The sequence below is a fragment of the Macaca nemestrina genome, chromosome 15, assembly GCF_043159975.1.
Source record: "Macaca nemestrina isolate mMacNem1 chromosome 15, mMacNem.hap1, whole genome shotgun sequence".
Classification (NCBI taxonomy): domain Eukaryota; kingdom Metazoa; phylum Chordata; class Mammalia; order Primates; family Cercopithecidae; genus Macaca; species Macaca nemestrina.
The window spans coordinates 53,838,007-53,858,806 of NC_092139.1; the positions used below are offsets into that span (position 1 = coordinate 53,838,007).

Genomic DNA, 20,800 nt, shown 5'->3' on the forward strand with positions numbered 1-20,800 from the left:
AAAAACATTCTGAGAGGGGCCGTACACATAAAAGAGGGTAAGAACACCTCTATTGCTGGGAATTTGAGTATAAGAGTTTTGTGATCTGACTTAACATTTGATAAGCATTGCTCTGGCAAATTGGTGGAGGACGGCTTGTCAGGGACAATGGCAGAAATGTGGAGAGACACTAGGATGTTGTTCCAACAACCGAGGAGAGAGGTGGTGGAGACTGGACTAGCATTGGAGGTCTTGAGAAGTCGTTCCATTCTTAGATGCATTTTGAAAGTAGAGTCAGCCCAAAGTGAGGCTGAAAGAGAGGTGTGCAAGAAAACAGATGAAGCCAAAGGTCTGAGCCTGAACCACTGGAAGGATGGAGTTGTCGTTACCTAAGACAGGAAAGACAGCTGGCTGGAGGGCTTTGGAATGGAAACAGTGAGACAACTCTTAGATGGCCGTGTCTTTTTCATTTGGGGGATATAGCGTACTTTAGCTGAAGTTTGTCCAGATCTTCCACAGTATCTTAAATGTGTTGTCTGACACCAGTTTCTGAGAGAGCTCTACCATATTAAACTCTACCAATATGATGGTAAATTTCAAACTCTTCTCATAACCCTGTCCATTTTTACTTCAGTATCCTGGAGCTTTATTGTTAGACACCTATAGATACGGTATTGTTATGTCTTCCTAGTGAACTTTTATGATCAAACAAAGACCTTTTTCTCATGATTTTTGCCTTAAGATCTGGTTTATCTGATATTTATATAGCTATGCCAGCTTATTTTTTTTTTGCTATTAGTTGCCATTCCCTTTTCCTTTCAATTATTTTGGCATTATATATATATTTTTGTAACAGCTTTATTGAGATGTAATTCACATGCCGTACAGTTTACCCACTTCAAATGTACAATTCAGTGGTTTGTAGTAGAGTTACAGCATTGTGCAGTTACCACCTCTATCTGGTTCTAAAACATTTGTATCACCCAAAGGACACCCGGTACCTATCAAGCTGTCACTCCCATTCTCTTCTCCCCTCAGCCCCCAACAATCACTAACCAACTTTCTATCACTGTAAATTTGCCTGTTCTGGACATTTCATATAAATGGAATTACACAACACGTGCCTTTTTGTATATGGTTTCTCTCACTTCGCACAATGTTTTAAAGTTCATGCATGTTGGCGTATGCGTCAGTACTTTATTTTCTTTTATGGCTGAATAGTTTTCTGTTGTATGTATAAACCATACTCTGTTTATCCATTCATCAGTTGGTGGGCATTTGGGTTGTTTTCTCTTGGGCTATTGTGAATAATGCTGCTATGAACGTTCATGTACAGGTTTTGTGTGGATATATGTTTTTAATTCGCTTGAGTGTTTGTCTAGTGCTTTTGTGGTCTTGTTTGTTACATTTCCATCTTTAATCCACTGAACTAGATTTTGGTGTAAGGTGGTCATATAATAAAGTTCTTACCTTTCACTTAAAATTGCCCATAAACATTATTAACATGGAGTTGTTCATCTTTTTATTAGTTAATTATAGATATAGATATTGTTCTTCGCAAATAGGATACTTTGTTCATAATATGGAAGCATGTATTAAAATTTAAGCACAGATGTTCCCTACAGTTGACAGTTAAATAGATTAGGATATTTTATTGTATCAGCACAAGGAGGAATGGAATTGTCCCATTGAGTAATAATACCCTAGTAACTGCAGAGAATTCACTGCAAGGCCAGCTACATAATGTACAGGACCCACTGCAAGATGAAAATGTGAGGCTCTGGCCTCGTGTGGAGCAATCAGTCTCTCCTTCCCATGAGCTCCAACCCATGGCAAACAGGCATCCAACCAAGGGCTTGCACCCTCTGCACCAGGATGCACTGAACCCCTGGGTGGAGGATGGGTAGGAGGTGCACACTGAGTTGCTAGCCGAACATGCCATGGCACTGCCTGCCCAGGGTGGGGACAGCCACCCCCTTGGTCTGACCAGAGACTCCATGTGTCATGTACCTGACTCATGAGCCTCTCTATACCCTTGTCCAGGAACCCCACTGGGTGTTGGCTGAACACGGGCTTCCCCCAACCAATGCAACCAGTGTCACCCTTGGCAGAAGGAGGAGGCAGCTGTCATGAGGCAGGAATGGGGAGGCTCTCTAGGGCCCAGGGTGCCAGGGGCAGGGAACAGGTGGGAGAAAAGCATCATGGAGAGACCGTGGGGTACACACGTGAGCCGAGGCTCCAAGGCCCCTAACATGCTCCATTGTGTCACTTAACTTCACTTAAAAACATGAAGTGAAAGATAAAATTTTTAAGAATTTTTGAACGGTGGCCTCAGAGCAATAAACTGTGAGTGTGAGGCTCTACAAAGCACACAGCATTGTGTGGGTCCCACACCCGTGAAGCCAGCCCTGGTGCAGTGTGACTTCTTCCTAACATAATTTAAAAAAGGATTTTGACTCTGTTTATGAAATAAATCATAGTGCTATTGTAAACTAAATGTTTAAAGTGTCTCTGTGTTGTCTTTGGTTAATGGCATTATCAGTGATATTTACCTTATTCTTCACACGTTTTTGTGTTTCAGGTTTTCTATAATGAAATGAGTTACTTTTACAATTACTCAAACCCCAATGTTATATAAACATACTTTACTGGATATTATTTTATATAAGTGTGATATGTTACAATTCTGTCTCCATTTGTGGGGGAATACATATTTAGTACTTTAACTTAAAAATATATTCCTCTCCTTACCCAGGTCCATTCATATAAGATTTGCCACTTTCTTGGATACTCCTGGTGTGGAAAATCTTGTCAGCACCCTCATGCTGAATAAAAGCATATTGGAGGACTTAGACCGTTACAACAAGGCTCGCAAAGACCCTGTAAGTACGTGATATGACCAGACCTCAGGATATGGGACCATTGTGATGACCCATGTAGATTCAGCCCTGAAACTTCCTTGGATCTGAGTTGGAAAATCATATGGCAGGGGGCAGTGGAGATAGAGTTAGAAGGTGGGAGCAGAAGAGGAAACCATGGAGACTGGGACTTAAGGAAGTGCGACCATTCTCAGTGGGGATCCCCCAGAGGGATCAGACACCCAAAATCCTTCTCATGAAGATAGAAAATTTGGACTTGATCCAAACAATCATATCAAAATGAGATAGATCCTATTTTTGGGGATAGGTAGATACAGTATGACCGTGGTTAGGGAAGGGTAGCTTAGGAATCCATGGGTATCTGGTGCCCACCTCAGCAGCACTGGGTACCAGATTGAGGGTAGTGGGACCCTATTTGAGCCTATTGAATGATGAGTCTGACCAGACCCTTTTGTTGAGCTGGCTGCATCCCCCAGGATTACATGGTCTGGGAAAGATCCTGCATGATAAGTGTTGGGTTCTCTTTCTAGTGTAGTAATGCATGTATGTGCTATGGCAAAAGTCAGGCTTATGGCAGTCTATAAATTAATACTGCTATCTTAAGGGCCATGCCAGTTAATCTAACTACACATGGAAAGATGCAGATAGTTAAAGAATATTGTGCATAGTCACTTTTTTGATACATTTTATTTTGAACAAAATTTATTGAGGTATAACCAATAAACAGTGTGGTGGATTTCACAATTTGCATACACCATGTAACAAGCACATTTTAAGAAACAGACTAACCACAGCCTGCCGGAAGTTCCCCGATGCCTCTACCCAGGCCTTTCCCTAAGTTAATACCACCTCGCTTCTAAGATCAGAGATTGGCTATGCCTATTTTTGAACTCTGCATAAATGGAATCATACCACTTGTTTTCTGATATCAAGTTTCTTTTGCTCAGCAATATGTTTGTAAGAGTCATTCATATTATAGCCTGAAGTATTTTATGGCATGAATATACCACCATTTATGTCTTCATTCTACTGTTGAGGTCATTTGGGGAGTTCCAGTTATTCATTCTTTTGGAAAAAAACCTTTTAGTTAATTTTTAAGTCATCAGAAGGAAGACACCAAACACCTAAACATAATGGTGTATATACAAATGTTCACTATTTACGAAGGCATCAGAGTAAACTAAAATACAACTTCCCTTCAGCACATGGTATTTGCTTTGGTTTGTCTTGGACTCTTTGTTTCTTCATTTTTTGCTCCTTCCCTCCTGGCCCTCTAAGTGGTATGAGGTCAAGCCCTGGTTCTCAAAGTGTGGCCTAAAGAATCTTGGGGGCCTCTGAAACATGGATTTTCTGGGAGTCTGCAAGGTAAAAACTGTTTTATTCATTTTTCACTGTGTTGAGATCTGTACTTACGATGCAAAAGCAATAGCAATGGTGGGTGAAGCCAGTGCCACCTCAGAGTAGGTCACAGAAGTGGCAGCAAATGTCCTAGTGGTCCTGGTGTTCTTCACCCAGTAACTACCGAAAGAGCAAACCACAGTGGAATATCCCTGCAAAGCCATCAGAATGACTGAAACAAAAAACAGTGATGCCACTAGTTGCTAAATGCTGGCGAGGATGTGGGGAAACTGGATCTCTAGTGTTGCTGGTGGGAATGTAGAATGGTGTGGCCACTCTGGAAAATATTTTGGCTGTTTAATTTTTAATTTTTATTTTTATTTATTTGTTTATTTTGAGACAGAGTCTCGCTCTCGTCACCCAGGCTGGAGTGCAATGGCGCGATCTTGGCTCACTGCAACCTCTGCTTCCCGGGTTCAAGTGATTCTCCTGCCTCAGCCTCATGAGTAGCTGGGATTACAGGTGCCCGCCTGTAGTTTTTGTATTTTTAGTAGAGACGGGGTTTCACCACATTGGCCAGGTTGGTCTCGAACTCCTGGTGTCAAGTGATCTGCCTGCCTCAGCCTCCCAAAGTGCTGGGATTACAGGTGTGAGCCACCGTGCCCAACCTTGGCTGTTTATTTAAAAACTAAAACTCCAACTATCTTATGGTGTAACAATTGCACTTGTGGGCATTTGATCCAGAGAAACGAAGACTTTACACTAATGTTCATAGCAGCTATTGTCAGCCCAGATATCCTTCAACAGATGAATGGTTAAACACACTGTGGAACATCATGCCATGGAATACTACTAAGCAATGAAAGAAATGAACTCTTGATACATGTATCGGCTTGGATAAATCTCCAGAGAATTATACTGAGTGAGGAAAAAGCTAACCCCTACAGGTTATATCCTCTAGAGTTCCATTTATATGACACTTTGAAGTGATAATATTTTAGAAATGGAGAACAGGTTATTTGATGCCAGAGGTTAAGGATGTGGGGAGGATGGGGACAGAGGGGACAACTCAAGGGATTTTGTGGTATTAGAATTCTTCAATATTCTGACTACAGTGGTGGATACATAAACCTATAGAAGTGATGAAATCATGTGAAACTTCATACACCACACACACACACACACACACACACACACACACACACATGCACAATTGTAACAGTGTTGGTTTCCTGCTTGTAGTATTATACTATGGTTATGCAAAATGTTATCATTAGGGGATACTGAACAACGTGTATAAGAAATTTCTGTTTTATTTCTTACACTGCATGTAAATCTACAAGTATGTCAATTAAAGAAAAAGGAAAGGAAAAGCTGGTTTCACTATGGAATATCCTTGATGAAGCAGTAAAATTATTAACTTTATTAAGTCTCAACCCTGAGGCCGGGTGTGGTGACTCACGCCTGCAATCCTAGCACTTTGGGAGCCCGAGGTGTGTGGATTCTTTGAGGCCAGGAGTTCAAGACCACCCTGGGCAACGTGGTGTAACCTCGTCTCTACTGAAAATACAAAAGTTAACTGAGCGACTGTAGTCCCAGTTGCTTGGGAGGCTGAGGCACAAGAATTGCTTGAACCCCGGAGGCGGAGTCTGCAGTGAGCCAAGATCATGCCATTGCACTCGAGCCTGGGCAACAAGAGCAAAACTCCATCTCAAAACTGATAATAATAATAACAATAATAATAATAATATCTCATGGGGTTGGTGTGAGGATCCAGTGGACATAGGGAGGGCGTTTAACTTACTACCTGACCCAAAGTAGGTGTTGATAGATGCTTGTTCTGTTGTTGTTGTTGTTGTTGTTATGTGAACGTGGTTAAGACCCACTGTTGCCTGCTTACAGAAATATTCATAGCCATACTTTTAAGGGTCTTAAAATATATGCTTATCTTTTCAGGATGGAACACTGCTGCAGGCATTTGTAGCTGAAGTTGCGGAACAAATAGTTGGTATTGCAGTGATCAGAAATGAAATGGTAAATTGTGAAGTGGATATTAATTTCTTTGATTGTGCCTTGCTATATCATGAATTAGCCCAAATGCCCCTTTTGGAGTTGTACTTTTACTTATTTAATGTGAATGCCTCCTTTTTCTGATGGATACCATCATCATCTGCCTCTGTCCCACTTGGAGAACTTGCAATTCTCCATTTTTTTGCAGTTCACAATATTTAATATATTACAAAGACTACATGAAAACATTCTCACCCTAAAAACTCAGATAACTTTCCACCACCTATACACATATTGATATATTCCATTACTCTCCCCGAAGTATTACTACTGTAGTGATGCATTTATCCTTTCCAGCATTCTTCTTTGCACTTGTTACATATATCATATATGTGTGTGTATGTCAAATGGAAATGTCATTTTATATTTTCCCAGTGCACAGCCAGCTATTTCAAAGCATTTATTACTGAATAGTCCATTCTTTCCCTTTTGATTTTAAAATGCTGCTTTTACGTTTATTAAATTTCTATGTGCCTATGTCGATTTGTAAACTCTCCTTTTCCATGGATTTATCTGTTGATACCTATTGCATTATCATGTGCTTTTATATCTAGTGGAGGAGTGTTCTCTCATTTGGTGTCTTCTAAATTTTCTTATTTTTTTTTCTTGGCTATTTCCTCTCCCAAACCTTTTAATGCTTATTATTAATATAGTTGTACCTGTGTGAATTCTATAGAACAATTTAGGCGGAATTGACATTAAAATATAAAGACTTCCCTACTAGGATCATGGATCATGGATTTCTATGTTGTTGTTGTTGTTGTTGTTGTTTAACTTTTTGGGTTCTTCAGAAACGTTTTGTGGCTTCTTTCATGTGGTTTTCTTTGCATCATGTTTTGTGCCATACGGGTTTTTGTTTGTCCTGTGAGTCCACTCTCCACCTTTCTCCACCCTGTTCTGTCCCAGGGAGCCTGACCGATGGGCACAGCATTATGGGTGCCTTTGCCTTTTGGCTGCCCGTTGGGTTTGGTGGATGGAAAGCCCTGACAGAAGGAGGAGGGGACAGTGATGTCTGATGCCTCAGCAGGCTGATCTCCACTGAGTTCCCTGACATTTCAAGGCAGCCTCTTCATGATGCTCTCCTTTTGGATTCCTATAACCAGCCCTCCTCCTGTGCCACCCTCTTAGGGTGGGAATAGCTTGCAGTTGCTGTGGCACAGTCCCTACTTATCTTCTTACACCTGCCCCATCCTTGTAAATATTTCCTTTGTTAAACCCGCCTCCAATTATCCTTATCTGATCATACTGTTTCCTGCTGAGACCCTGACCTGACACAGTTCTCGACATTGATCATTTATTTCTACGTGTTTTATGATTTCTCTTGGTATTCTGAGTATACACTTTTTCTCATATTTTCTAAATGTTTGTCTTGTGTATGGGAAAACTACTAGTGTTTGTATTTTTATCTTGTATTCAGTCACCTTTATGAAATATCTTTGAGCTTGGAAAGTTTTTCAGCTGATTCTCTTTTCTGCCACAGCATCACCTCTACCCTATTCTACTGGTCAGAGCAGTTAGAGGGCACGCTCAGACACAAGGGGTGGAGGCGGACTTCTCTCAATGGGGGTGTGGCAGAGTCACTTTGCAGAAGAGCATGAGGGATGTGGGATGACAGGTACTGTCCTGGAGGTCATCTTAGGATTCTTTGGATAAGAGAACCTGCTACACCTTCCTTTTCAATATTTATACCTTTAGTCTTTTTCCAGTTTTAGTGTATGGATAGAACAACATTGAGTAATAGTGTTAGTAACAGCTGCCTCTCTGGTGTTTTTGATTTTAATGGAATGATTCTGTACTTTCCTCCAGTTAGCATAATCGCGGCTGTAGGTTTCTGATACATATCCCTTAACAAGTAAGGGAAATTTTCTTCTCTATCTTATTAAAAGTTTTTATTATGGATGAGTGTTGAATTTTATCAAATGTGTTTTTGACATCGAGATGTTCACATGGCTTTATTTCTTTAATATATTGCACACTTTTCTCTTTCTTAGATTTATTCCTCTTTTTGATCCCATATTTCTTGGAGTTAGTTATTCTTTTAGAGACGGTGTTGGGTAGTAAGGTCCCTGCATCCACACAAATATGAGAAATTTTCATTGGTCCTCCTACTTGTATACTCATTTGGCTGTGTGTAGAATTCTCATTCAAATTATTATTATTATTATTATGGAAATAGAGTCTTGCTCTGTCCCTCAGGCTGGAGTGCAGTGATGTGATCTCGGCTCACTGCAGCCTCTGCCTCCCGGGTTCAAGCAATTCTCTTGCCTCAGCCTCCTGAGTAGCTGGAATTACAGGTGTGCACCACCACACACGGCTAATTTTTTGTATTTTTTGTAGAGATGGGGTTTCACCATGTTGGCCAGTCTGGTCTTGAACTCTTGACCTCAGGTGATCTGCCCCCGCTCAAGCTCCCAAAATGCTGGGATTACAGGCATCAGCCATCTGCGCCAGCCTCATTCTAATTATTTCTCATCAGATTGTTGTCTTCCAGTATCTAATGTCATTGATAAAATATAATCTGATACCAACCTGATTCTTGATCTTTTATGAATAAATGTGTGTTTGTTTGCTTTCTTTCTCGAGAATTAAATTTTCTTTTTGTCTCTGGAATTCTGAAATTTTGCCAAGAAGTATCTTATGTCTCTGTTGGCAATCTTTCTTCTATGATTTCATTAATTATTTCTTCTCCTCCATTTTCTCCATTCTCCTTTTCTTAAATTCTTTTTTAGATGGATATTAGATCTTTTGAATTGATTCTTCAATGTCTCTAAACATATATATGTTACATTTTACTCATCATTTTAGATTTCCTCAATTTTGTCTTCCAAATCTCTAATTCTTCAGCTGTGTTTATTCTATTACCCAAGTACTCTATTGGAATCTTTATTTCAGAGTTCATCTATTTAACTTCCAAGTCTCTTGTTCTCTCATTGTTCCTTTTTGGTACCAGCTTGTTTATTACATGCAAGATCCTTTTTGATCTCTCTGAGTACACTCTGTAGAACTTTTTTAAATTCTCTGCTATTTCCTGAATAATTTGTCTTCTCTGTAGTAAGTTGTATGTTTCTCTATGCTGGTCTTTTTTTATTTGTCAGTTTTCCTCAAAAGTCTGTCCTTGTCATGAGTGAAAGAATAAATGATCAGTTTGAGTGGCTGGCATGGGTATCCTTGACAGTTGTGCTTGTATGTTTCTCCATGGCGTCTCCCCTGTCACTGGTAGTGCCACCATCCCTCTGTCTGATTGGGAGGGTGTGGCAGTGTCTGGCTTCCCCTTGTGTGCTTGAATGGAGTACCAGCCGACAGGCAGGGACTCCAGGTGACCCAAGGTAAGAAGGTTTCACCTAGTGGTAGGGTTTCCTTCCAATGTAAAACTGCCTAACGTTTTTGTCCTCCATTATGCTCTCATTACACCAAAAATAATTTTTGTTGTTATTTTAAGGGATTTGGGATGGGAAGAAAATTAGATGCACATGGCCCATCTGCTGTTTTGGGCTAATAACCTCTGTTGGCTTTTTGTTTTTCAATGATTTCTCAGTCCTATACTTATCACTCATTTTATTTTATAATGAGGGATGCCTCCTTGGTAATTAAAGAAAGGTCTTATAGTATAAAGGCCATTACAGGGTCAATGCAGATTGAAAGGTTGCCAGAACTGCCCTAGGGTACCGCCACTGGCCCGGTTACCCTGAGCTCTGTTTCCTCTGTGCTTTGTGACAAAAGCTGGAAAGGCAGGGGACCTCGAGAAGCTTGGCCACAGATGCCACAGTTTTCATGGATTTGCTGGTGCCAGCCTTGCTGATCACAGAACACATCAGGGGCCTTGCATTCTCCAATTTCTGTTCTTGAAAGTAGGCTTTTAAAATAATTTTACTGTGGAAAACAAGGAGAAATATAAGTTGGTGTTTTGCAACCTGCATATGATTTGATTTTTCCTGCATTTTGGGTGCATTTACTGCTGCTGTCATCAGAGAGTCACACCCACCTTGGAGTGTTCCCCTCCCGCCATGCTCCTGACAGTGTGCACTGCTGGGAGGTGACACAGGACAGGCTGGCCCAGGGCACAGTTAGCATGAAGGAGACCTGGGATCCCAGTGCAATGTGGGCACAGTGGGGGAACCAGAACCAGACGTATGGAAACAAGAGCAGTGTGCCTGATATTTCCTTTACATGGGAAGACACTCATCAATTCTTTAAATTACCTTCCACTGTAAAAATATTACACATCAAGGGGGATAGAAGGTTTAAGAAGTGCACAGGGATAAGGCCCAATTATGCAGTTTTATTGTAGGCCAGCCAGCCATACATGTAATCAAAGTGTATGACTTGGGGCCAGGCATGGTGACTCGCACCTGTAATTTTAGCACTTTGGGAGGCCAAGGCGGGCAGATCACTTGAGGTCCGGAGTTTAAGACCTGCCTGGCCAAACATGGTGAAACTCCATCTCTACTAAAACTAAAAAAAAAATTAGCCAGGCATGATGGTGGGCGCCTGAAATCCCAGCTGGTTGGGAGGCTGAGATGGGAGGATCTCTTGAACCCAGGAGGCAAAGGTTGCAGTGAGCGAAGATCACGCCGGGGCATTCCAGCGTGGGTGACAGAGTGAGACTCTGTCTCAAATGAAGAAAAGCAAAACAAAACAAAGTGTGTGACTTGGGGGTGACACATTTCCACACTAACACATCAGAGAACACTAGTGGCTCTGTCTGCCTGACTCCCTAATTTCCCATGGGCTCGGTCTCTTGCGCTGACTGGCTTGTGCTCACTTTGCCTGAGTGGTATGGAGCTGCCGTCCTACCGCTTGGCCAACGGCAGAGACTCGGGGCTCTCTGAGTTGATAGCAGCCATGGGTGTGGAAGGAGCACATTACAAGCTCTGCTGCCATCCCCCAAAGACAATCCATCAGAACAACTAGCTCTCAGGAAATGTAATTTCTAATTTAAAAAATTTACCGTGAAGATGAGGTGGCAAATATGGAAGAGAAAAACACATTTCTTACTGTCATACCTAAAGTAATTTTTAAAAGATATTTATCACAAAATGCATGCCATTTGTTTAAAATGCTTGTAGAAACCATCCCTTCTGTCTCTTCTGTAGGACATTGAGTACATCCGGTCACATTACAACATTGAAGATTTCATCTACTTCAGTCACCACCAGCGCGAAGAACACGGGCACATGCATCACTTTGCCCTCAACCCCATTTTCCGGCACTACACCAAGTTCTTTCTGAAGGAGATCCTGCGTTTAGGCTTTAAATCCTGTCTCTACTACCCTGTTTACCCAAAATCCAGAGAAGGCAAGGTGAGAGAATGGTGCGATTCCCTTTCCCAGCAGGTCAGTGTTCACAGTGTTGTTGGTGTTGTGTGCCACATTTTATTCATTCCTCTCATGATGGGTTTTGATGATAACATGGGTCTGAATTTCCAATGGCCATATTTAGTTTTGCCTTTTTCATAGACTACAGTGACATTCTGTAGGCTTCGAATTTCTGACACAATCACAACTAATATCATTGGTAGTAAAATATGTTGGCTTTTCTATATTGACAAAACAGAGACTGAAAACCATGCAAAAATGCTCTAAGAGACGTGAAAATCTAATAATTTTTTATGATGCACGAGTGCAGCACCAACATGATCCTATTCATTCCTTCAAGCAAAGAACATTTCAGTGATGATTCCATAGAATAAATTAATTCTATTTTAGAAGACTGGCGTACTATCCCAGCATTCCAAACAAGCACTGTACACACCCCCAGTAGGTGATGGAGAGAAAGTGTGGAGATACCTGATGCCGATGTAACCCCGTGTAACACTTGCCATACTTTTGCATGGAGTAATACTGTGGTAATAGACACGAATCTGATATGTATACATGGTGTGTGTGTGCATGCACAGATCACACACCCTCCATCTTACTTGCATACGTCCCATCCCACTTTAGTGTTCCTCACAGCACTCACCACCAACTGAAGTTATCTATTTTACCATGAACACAGCCATGCTTTTATCTGTCTTGTTCAAAGCTATATCCCCATTGCCTGGAAGAGTCACAAACACAAACACACACACAGAGACACCCCACACACTCTCATGCATTCATGCACATATACCACACTCTCACACACTCATGCATTCACACATATACTCACCCCCCCCCACACACACACACTCACACACTCATATAAGGTGTCTGGTTGTTCCATAGGCAAGGGCGTTTTCAAGCTAGATTCCCAAGGGTTTTTTCCTGCAAATTGGTCTCTCAGTCACTGACAACATTGGTCCTCAACTTGACGTAGACTTGGGGTGAAGGGATTCAACCACTACAGCAGGTAGAAGTTGCCCCATAAGATTCCACTCATGAACTCAAACTTTCCCATGTTCTGCCTAGAGTCTTTGACATTGTCTCATTTCTTCTTATCAGCAAAAGGGAGCTAAGAGATCTTAAAATGCCTTATTATTAACATGTCTATTTATTAAACAATCTAAAGTGTGTTAGTACATACACATAACAATAATCTCGCCAGTGTATTTTATTTAACAAAAACCTTTTGGAGAAGTTCGGAAAACCTTTTGGAGAAGTCCAGAGGGAATGGGGAAGAAAGAAGAAAAACAGAAAAGGTTTTGAGTGAGATGTAGACTCTGCCCTAGCTTCTTTTTTTTTTTTTTTTTTTTTTTTTTTTTTTTTTTTTTTTTGCTATCAAAATGCAGCACCTTGGCAATGAAATGGCCCAGCTTTGAGCTCACTGAGATGGGAAGGTAACAGTTCTGCTGGAAAATCCTGGTCCTGCACAGTTTTCTTTTACTTTGCACTTGGCCAAATGCCAATTTTGTGACCTTCAGGATATGATATTACTTTCTTGTTTTTATTCATGAAGTTGCCTGGATGTGCTGGGTTAGAGAAAGTCCATTTGCATCCATAATAAAAATAATACCTTGGACGTTTCACTAAATGTTTATACATTTACCTCAATAGTATGAAATTAGGAATATGTTCCACACTGTTGTATATAGCCTCTAAAAACATGCTTGGAAACAGATTTCTTCTCAGTCTGCACTTCCAGTTGATTTCACATATTCATTTAAAACAAGTGTATGAAGCAGTTCCAAATAATTTGAGTAAGAATTCCCAAATTCTGCTATAAATCCCCAGTTGACTACAGTAAAGTTGAGCTTTTTGGCTCACATTATGGGGATGGTTTTCTCTCTGTCTCTCTGGTCAAGGCATGTATTAAGAGCTCTTTCAGGCATAAAAACAGGGTGCTGGCTAGGGTTCTGTTTTTCAGTTTGCGAAGTCAGGGTGTGAAGTTCAGTGGTGAAGGATATTAGAAAACCATTTTAGAAGCTCTTAGAAATGCCAGGGGTTATTTTTAGAACTGCAAAAAGTCATATGTAAACCACCTATTTATTAAAATGCATCTACAGTTGTTTTTCTTTCTTTGCTTTCCAGCTTAAATTCAATAAATGTATCATTAAAAGTTTTGATTTTACAGTCTGACTCTTCAGATTTAAATGGTTACAATGTCCTTAGTTCATTTCACCAAAACCCTAAGATTTTATAAATGTGACAGAAATAAAGATCACCGTGTTTGGTTTTCTCTGCTAAGTTTTTAAAACTGGATAAAATCAATACATAAAGCATTCCCCTAAGACATGGTTTATCATAGTTCATCTCAGTAAGTATAAATCCAACTCATAATTTAGTATTAGTCTAGATGTAAATAATATGATCTACTTCTCCCACACCCACCCTCACTTCTCAGTTTTATCTTTTTGTGCCAAAACAGTTTTTGTTGTTGTTATTGTTTAACAGAGGTCCAGTTGAAGTCACTGTGAGTGACTTTTACAAACAGGAGAATTTTCACATCCCTGCTAAGTTACCCCTTGGATGACATTTTTATCTATGTGTCTTCTTAAAGCAGCTTGTGCCAAACATACAAAGGTTAACAGGATGCAGATAACACAGCTTAATGGGGTCAGATCAAGCTGATGCATGATCACTATGGAGAAGAATATCCTCCCGGGGAAAATACTTGTACTGAAAAATCCCATAAACCAAACCACTTGTTTATCTGTCATTCCCACAGAGATAGTAATGTAATTACTCTCGTAATTATCTTCATTAGTGTCAGGCATTATCTACAATTCATTCCATTGCTCGAAGAGTATGTTTGTTTATTTGCTGATTTTTTTTTTCTTCTCTGACTTGGCCGAGTTAAGAGTTTTGTATTTGTAAAGCTGTACGCAGACATCTGTGCTGAGCCTCTCTGACATTCTCTCCCCTAAAATATAGATTGCTGTCTTTCAGTTCCAGAACCCCTACGCCCACTCCCTGACATCTGCCCTTCATTACTTGGTTCCCGTGCGACCACGACGACAGATTGTCTATCCTCTGGAAAAGCTTGGCATAAACGCTCCATCAAAGGCGGTCTCCAAGGATCCGGTGGGTAGCAGGGCGGCAGGCAGGGCGGCGCGGTGCCAGCTCCCGTGGGCCTGGCAGATGGGGTGGCAGTGCTGTCTTCACAGGAGCAGGCTGCTTCTTAATTACAGAGAACCTGGTGCTCATACCCTTACAGGCGGAGCCCTGCGAAGGCTCCCCTGCAGGCCTTTCCCTCAAGTCGTTATTTCCTGGCAAGCCTAAAGCAGTAGCCACAGGACCCTGCAGGGTCATCCCATGGGGATGCCTCTCAGGCTGCTGTGTCCCAGGACAAAAGACCTAGAGTCATCCTCCGGCATATTTTCATTTTCTTTCCCTGTCCTCAAAAGCAGATTCCCCCTTTCAGTGATGTTTTGCTTTCAAGGCATTAAGTGGTCATTCGCTGTTAGGACGAAGCTGACAGAGAAAACAGAGCTGGCTGCATTTGAGATGTTTGGGCCCCGGGTCTAAGCTGGTTTCTTTAACTCCCTCCCCTAGGGGCATCAAGATGATTAACAGAAGCATATTAGCTGCCCTGGGGCAGCAGGAGTTTTTGACCTTAAAATGAATGGCCAGGGGCCACTTTTATTGTGAGAACAGGAAAAAGGATTGAAATCAAGCCTAGATATTCTTTTAAATGCAAATGTACCTGTATACATACACACAGTTTTTTTCAATAACCTAATTGGAAAATATAATTTTCTCATGTTGACTGATATGGACTTGTAGTGTTTGTATACTCTTCTACTTAAGTAAAAAAAAAAAAAAAAAAAAAAAAAAAATCCCTCAGTGGGCTAACATTTGTCCTTTGTGAGAGAGAAAAAGGGAAAGTGTGAGTTTAAACTCTGCAAACACTTACCCAAGGCGCTGCCCCTCAGAGCTGGAGATGATGCTGAAATAAACACCTTGCAACAGGCTCGGCACTGCGGGAAGGACATCGCCCCGCCCGGCACCTGTCTTACTGGCGGGTGCACTGAGGGATGGGGAGGGCACCTCCATCAGACCAACTCAGAGGCAGCTTTGTGTCTTACATTCATCTTTGTATTTGTAAAATAACAAAAATTTATATCATTGTAAATTTATATGTGAGTACAGACTGATCATATAAAGCAGGACTTCTCAATCTACATGTCGTTTTTTTTTTTAATTAATGTGCAATTAGTCATAGACTGATAGTTTTGTAAAAAGTGAATTCCTGGGAAAACAAGATTAAAAAAGCAAAGACAGACAAAATTCTTTTATTGTTAGATTTAACAGACATAGCATTACTCTGTTGGTTTGCTATAAAAGTTTCTGAATGCTTCTCTCGGTGTCTCTTACTCATATCTTCATAGACAAATAATAGTTTGCACATGGGCACCTGTTCCAGACCACAGATTGAGTGGCACTGGAACTCCCATGCACTCAGCACCCAGCTGCAATGATTTGCAACTCTTTGCTAATTTTGGATCATCTGTGCCCCCACCACTTCCCCTTTCTCCTATATCATTTTGAAGCAAACTCCAGATTCATATCATTTTATCTGAAGGTCACAGGCATATTCTTAAGTAGCAGGGTTCACAGCACTGGAGATGAGATGTGCCTAGCCCACCTGGAAGACCTTTAGGATGGGCCACCATGTGGTCTGTCTGCATGTGAAGATCCTGGGAACAGACTGCTTTGGAAAGAGAGCCAACACCCAGAAGTTTGGTGCAAAGACAGTGACTTGGGGTCAGAGACAGTGGCTACATGCTGTCTCCAGCACTGAAATACAGTTTCCACAGAGGCAAACTGATCTCTGGAGAAAGCGCTGGGCATAGAAGTACATGGATGTGCTCGGCGTACAACTTTGCAGCTTCCGCATCAGATCAGGGTCAGGATGAGAGATGCTGACCTTCTGCAGTCATTGCTGAGACTTATACTTCAGTGGCAGCCCACAGCTCCTGTGCCTTCAGCCAGTCCTCTGGCAGCATGGGTGGCCTGGCTGGAGCTGGAGGGAGGAGTCCAGAGTTGCTGCATGGATATCAGGAAGCATCGTTTTTATGAATATGATGTGCAGTTCCACACCTGCCCCCTCCCTCCCACCCTATTGTGAGAATTTTCAGTTAAGTGATTTTGAGGTGAGCTGGAGCTCTAGGTGGGGAGAAAGTCAGAGATAACATTTTGTTTCATTTAAAATTATCTCATTACTACTTCCCAGGTTGGTATGATCCGAAACCATTGCTTACATTGAGTAACCTTTTCCATGGTCATCTCAGTAAGCTGTGCCCCTCACCCCTGAGCCCTGGTGTATTTCAGCACAAAGCAGAGATGGATTGTTCAAACCCAGGGTCCAGGAAGGCAGCCACTTAGCAGACGGGTGGGAGAATTCTAACACAGATGCCTGTTACCTGCTGCTCGTGCTATTGTGCTTATTTCTCAGGTGAATTCTGACTGTTTAAGAAGCACTTTTGTTGCTACTCGTTGTATTCAAGCTTCAGAAAATTGTAATGGAGATTTAGATTTAGTAAACAAGATTCAGTAAAAAATTTTAGACATATTAAAAGTTTAATCACAGGATTATCGAGACCATAATCCACATGGAATGGGCCTCGGTATTAAAAAGTTAAAATGCGGCCGGGCGCGGTGGCTCAAGCCTGTAATCCCAGCACTTTGGGAGGCCGAGACGGGTGAATCACGAGGTCAGGAGATCGAGACCATCCTGGCTAACACGGTGAAACCCCGTCTCTACTAAAAAATACAAAAAAAACTAGCCGGGCGAGGTGGCGGGCATCTGTAGTCCCAGCTACTTGGGAAGCTGAGGCAGGAGAATGGCGTGAACCTGGGAGGCGGAGCTTGCAGTGAGCTGAGATCCGGCCACTGCACTCCAGCCTGGGCGGCAGAGCGATACTCCATCTCAAAAAAAAAAAAAAAAGTTAAAATGCTAAATTATATTATTAATTTTTCTCTTTTTAACATTTTAGACAGTTTTAATGTTTTAGAGTGATTATCTGAGACAAGTTGAGCCAAGTAGAGTATTTTTAGGAAGAATCTCTGTATATCCCTCAAGACATTGTTTTCTTAGTAGAGTGATAGCATTGCAGTAGCAAACTGTGCAAGGTTGAGCAACTCTCATTACCAAATGAATGAATTTTCCCTTTAGGTTTGACATCTCCTACCCTCCCTTCCCCTCCCAGTGCGTCGAGCTTTATATGAGACCCTCAGCTCCCTCACCATGTCCATATCACTTCTCTTGCCGGCCACTCGTCTTTCATACCTTTTATCCTATTTTAAGCATCTTAGAGTGACCATCCAGTCCCTAGTTTTCACCTAGGAAGCCAATCTTCAAGGGAACAGATCACTCCAGGCATGAGTAATGGGATAGAAAGCATTTCATCTCGGTAGGTTGTCAATTTGAATCTGGCACAAGGCAGCAGTGATTGAAATTCATCACTGCATGGCAGGGAAATATGCCCTCGCTCCCACCTCATGGCCCTCCTAATTCCTGCCTGGTTTGGACGATCAGTGTCCCTGCCACAACACCTTCCCCGTCGTTTCTATTAATTGACAGCCCACTCCACAGCAGGTAATAAAAAAGAGCCTAGAAAACATAAATGATTTTCATCACACATTTCAGAACAAGGTCTCAAAGATTCGTAATAATATCTCCACAGTCAACCAGTGTGAATGCATGGGTAAGAGAGAGGGCTTTCTCCTGACCAAGACCATAACTGACATCATAGACCTGGAAGATTCTTTTCTTAGCTTGAATGAGCCATCTTGGCCCGTGCTTTTACGTTATGAGAGTTATTCTCATGAAAGTTTTTTATTAGATGACTCATTAGGGCCTACCTGCGTAAGTATTATTATTTTTTACAAAATTATTTTATTTCTTTAATTTTAATTTTTGTTGGTACACAGTAGGTATCGATGTTTATAGCATACACGAGATTTTGATACAGGCATGCAATGAGTAATAATCACATCATATAAAATGGGGTATCCATCCATTCCCTCAAGTATTTATCCTGAATGAGTATTACGATCAGGAAAACACTCAAAATTGGGCTGAATTAATTTAGCAGTTATATTGATTAAAGACGGCCGAACAAGCTGCCCTACACTTATTTTCAGAGTGGGTCTACATACAAGCCTGTTTTCTTTCCTTTCTGCCTTTTACAGGGATTCAGATATGACTGTGTCACCATGCATACCTGCAAGGAGCTTCCAGTCTAGTTTCGGTATTAACTGGGGGTGGAAGAGGGCTTGTACTGGCCTTCCAGGTGACAAGAGCCCAAACTCAGGAGAAATAGCCACACTGGGCTCAGACCTGTTTCTGCAGAATTCCTGGAGAGGGAATGTGTTTGAAAAAAAGGCACCTCTTCCTTTCCAGGAGTGGGAGTTTAAATAAGTGTTATTTGTCATATTACACTCCAGAAAACCTGCTTTGAACTTAAATAGCCCCTGCCATTGCCTCAATATCAGTAGATGCTCCCCATCATCCACTTCAGTCACTTCAGCTCTTCATCTTGGTTTATAGTGTTCATAGAATTATAGCGTGAACTCACCTCTCTCTCATATATTTTCAGAACTAAACCCTTCATCCTTCCTGAGGAATCATACTTTCAGAGTGATCTTGGTTTTCTTTTTTTTTTTTTTTTTCTGGTTGCTTATTAACGATGGTCTGATTAAATCTCGACTAATGAATTCTTTGGAGGCCTCCATTTGGATTCTGTGCATTCATTTCTCCACATTTTCCCTTTGTCCTTCTACAAAGAAAAAATGACGGTTTATGGAAGCCCTCCCCCTCAGAGCTAAGTGATGGCCCTGCTTTTTCCTGGTATGTGATCTCTCAGGAAGATGTCACTCACTGGCATTCAGTTACCCTTTGAATTGCCCCTTTTCATCTGGCTGTTCTTCCCAGTCCAGCTATAATTACCATCTGATGGACTGTTACTGGATACTGTTTCACTTGTGCATCTGCTGCCCTAGGAAATTGCATTATTCTCCCAGCACCTGCTAGATTTTCCCCAGCTTTATTGTTTCCCAGCCCCTTCCTTAAACGTGGTAACTTTCACCGCCAGTGGTTAGACTTCCCTTGGTTATATTTGTGGTCGGTGTATTTTTAGCTCTTGGGCCATCACTTTGGTAGAGGTTTCTAAAAATGCAGACCCGTATTTTTTCAGCATCATATATGCTCTAATTATTATTAATGTGACCATGGGAGAAATATTTTCTTGAAATGAAATTAACCCACTTTAAATCATCGCCATGAGTCCAGTTTGCTTCTTCAAGCCACTTACCAGCCAGTTCCTATGTGTTTACAATATCTATGGGAAGTGTACTTTCTTCTATGTATAGTGAACTCTTTTCTCTGAGATTCTTAGAATCATTTACGTAAGTTCCTTTGTGGGCTTTTTTCTTTCTACAATACAAGTTCTATGGTCATTTCTTTCCAATTCTCTGAACATTATCTAGTTTAATATAATATGTTATATATTATATAAGCATATATTATATAAATAGTATATAAATACACACCAGAAGGACTTATAAACCAGTGTTTATTCTCCTTACTGTCCTAATTTTTCCCTCTTAGAAAAGTTACAAGGTACTAAAAACAACTACTATTGCATTACTGTTACTTCTTGAGCTGTTGCTTAAAGGCTTCCCATGGAGTTTCTCATCTCGTCCTCTCATCAGCGCATGTAAATAGTTACTGCGATTACCATCCTCAGTGTACCTAAAGCAAACAGGCTTGCCAGGAGGGCGAGTAAATAACTTGTCCAGAGGCAATTTAATTGACAGAATTTCAAACCCAGGCAGTTGGTTGCCAAAACTCCTATCTTTAACTTCCACAGACATACTTTCCTACCTAAAAGGCTAAAGTACTAGTATGACTCATTATAGGAAAACCAAACTACAGAAAAGGAGTATGGTTCAATATAGATCTTGTTGAACCTCACAAATCCTTGGCACCAGGTACTTAACCAAAAGGTGACCCACAGACGATTGGATTTCTCCCAGTGCAGTTTGAATTTTCCTCTTGGCTGAATGATCCACTCTTGGGTTTGATCTGGTACCAGCCTGACCCTGTCTGACCTGGGCTAGGAAGGAGCAGACATGGGTCCAGGTTGGTGTGCTGGCAGGTTTTGGACACCT

General features: G+C 41.3%; 1 protein-coding gene across 8 annotated transcripts in view; it reads left to right on the forward strand.

Moving 5' to 3' along the window:
- The window catches only part of LOC105486805 (cilia and flagella associated protein 61), a 290,537-nt gene that overhangs the window by 122,361 nt on the left and 147,376 nt on the right, over positions 1–20,800 (forward strand). For 6 of the 8 annotated variants that reach the window (XM_011749862.2, XM_011749865.2, XM_011749868.2 and 3 more), the window contains 4 exons: positions 2,735–2,861; positions 6,153–6,230; positions 11,360–11,566; positions 14,558–14,707. In XM_011749862.2, coding sequence (XP_011748164.2) covers positions 2,735–2,861; positions 6,153–6,230; positions 11,360–11,566; positions 14,558–14,707 — 562 coding nt within the window. The remainder of the gene's footprint in view (positions 1–2,734; positions 2,862–6,152; positions 6,231–11,359; positions 11,567–14,557; positions 14,708–20,800) is intronic. The other 2 variants (XM_011749866.2, XM_011749864.2) reach the window with 1 other exon arrangement.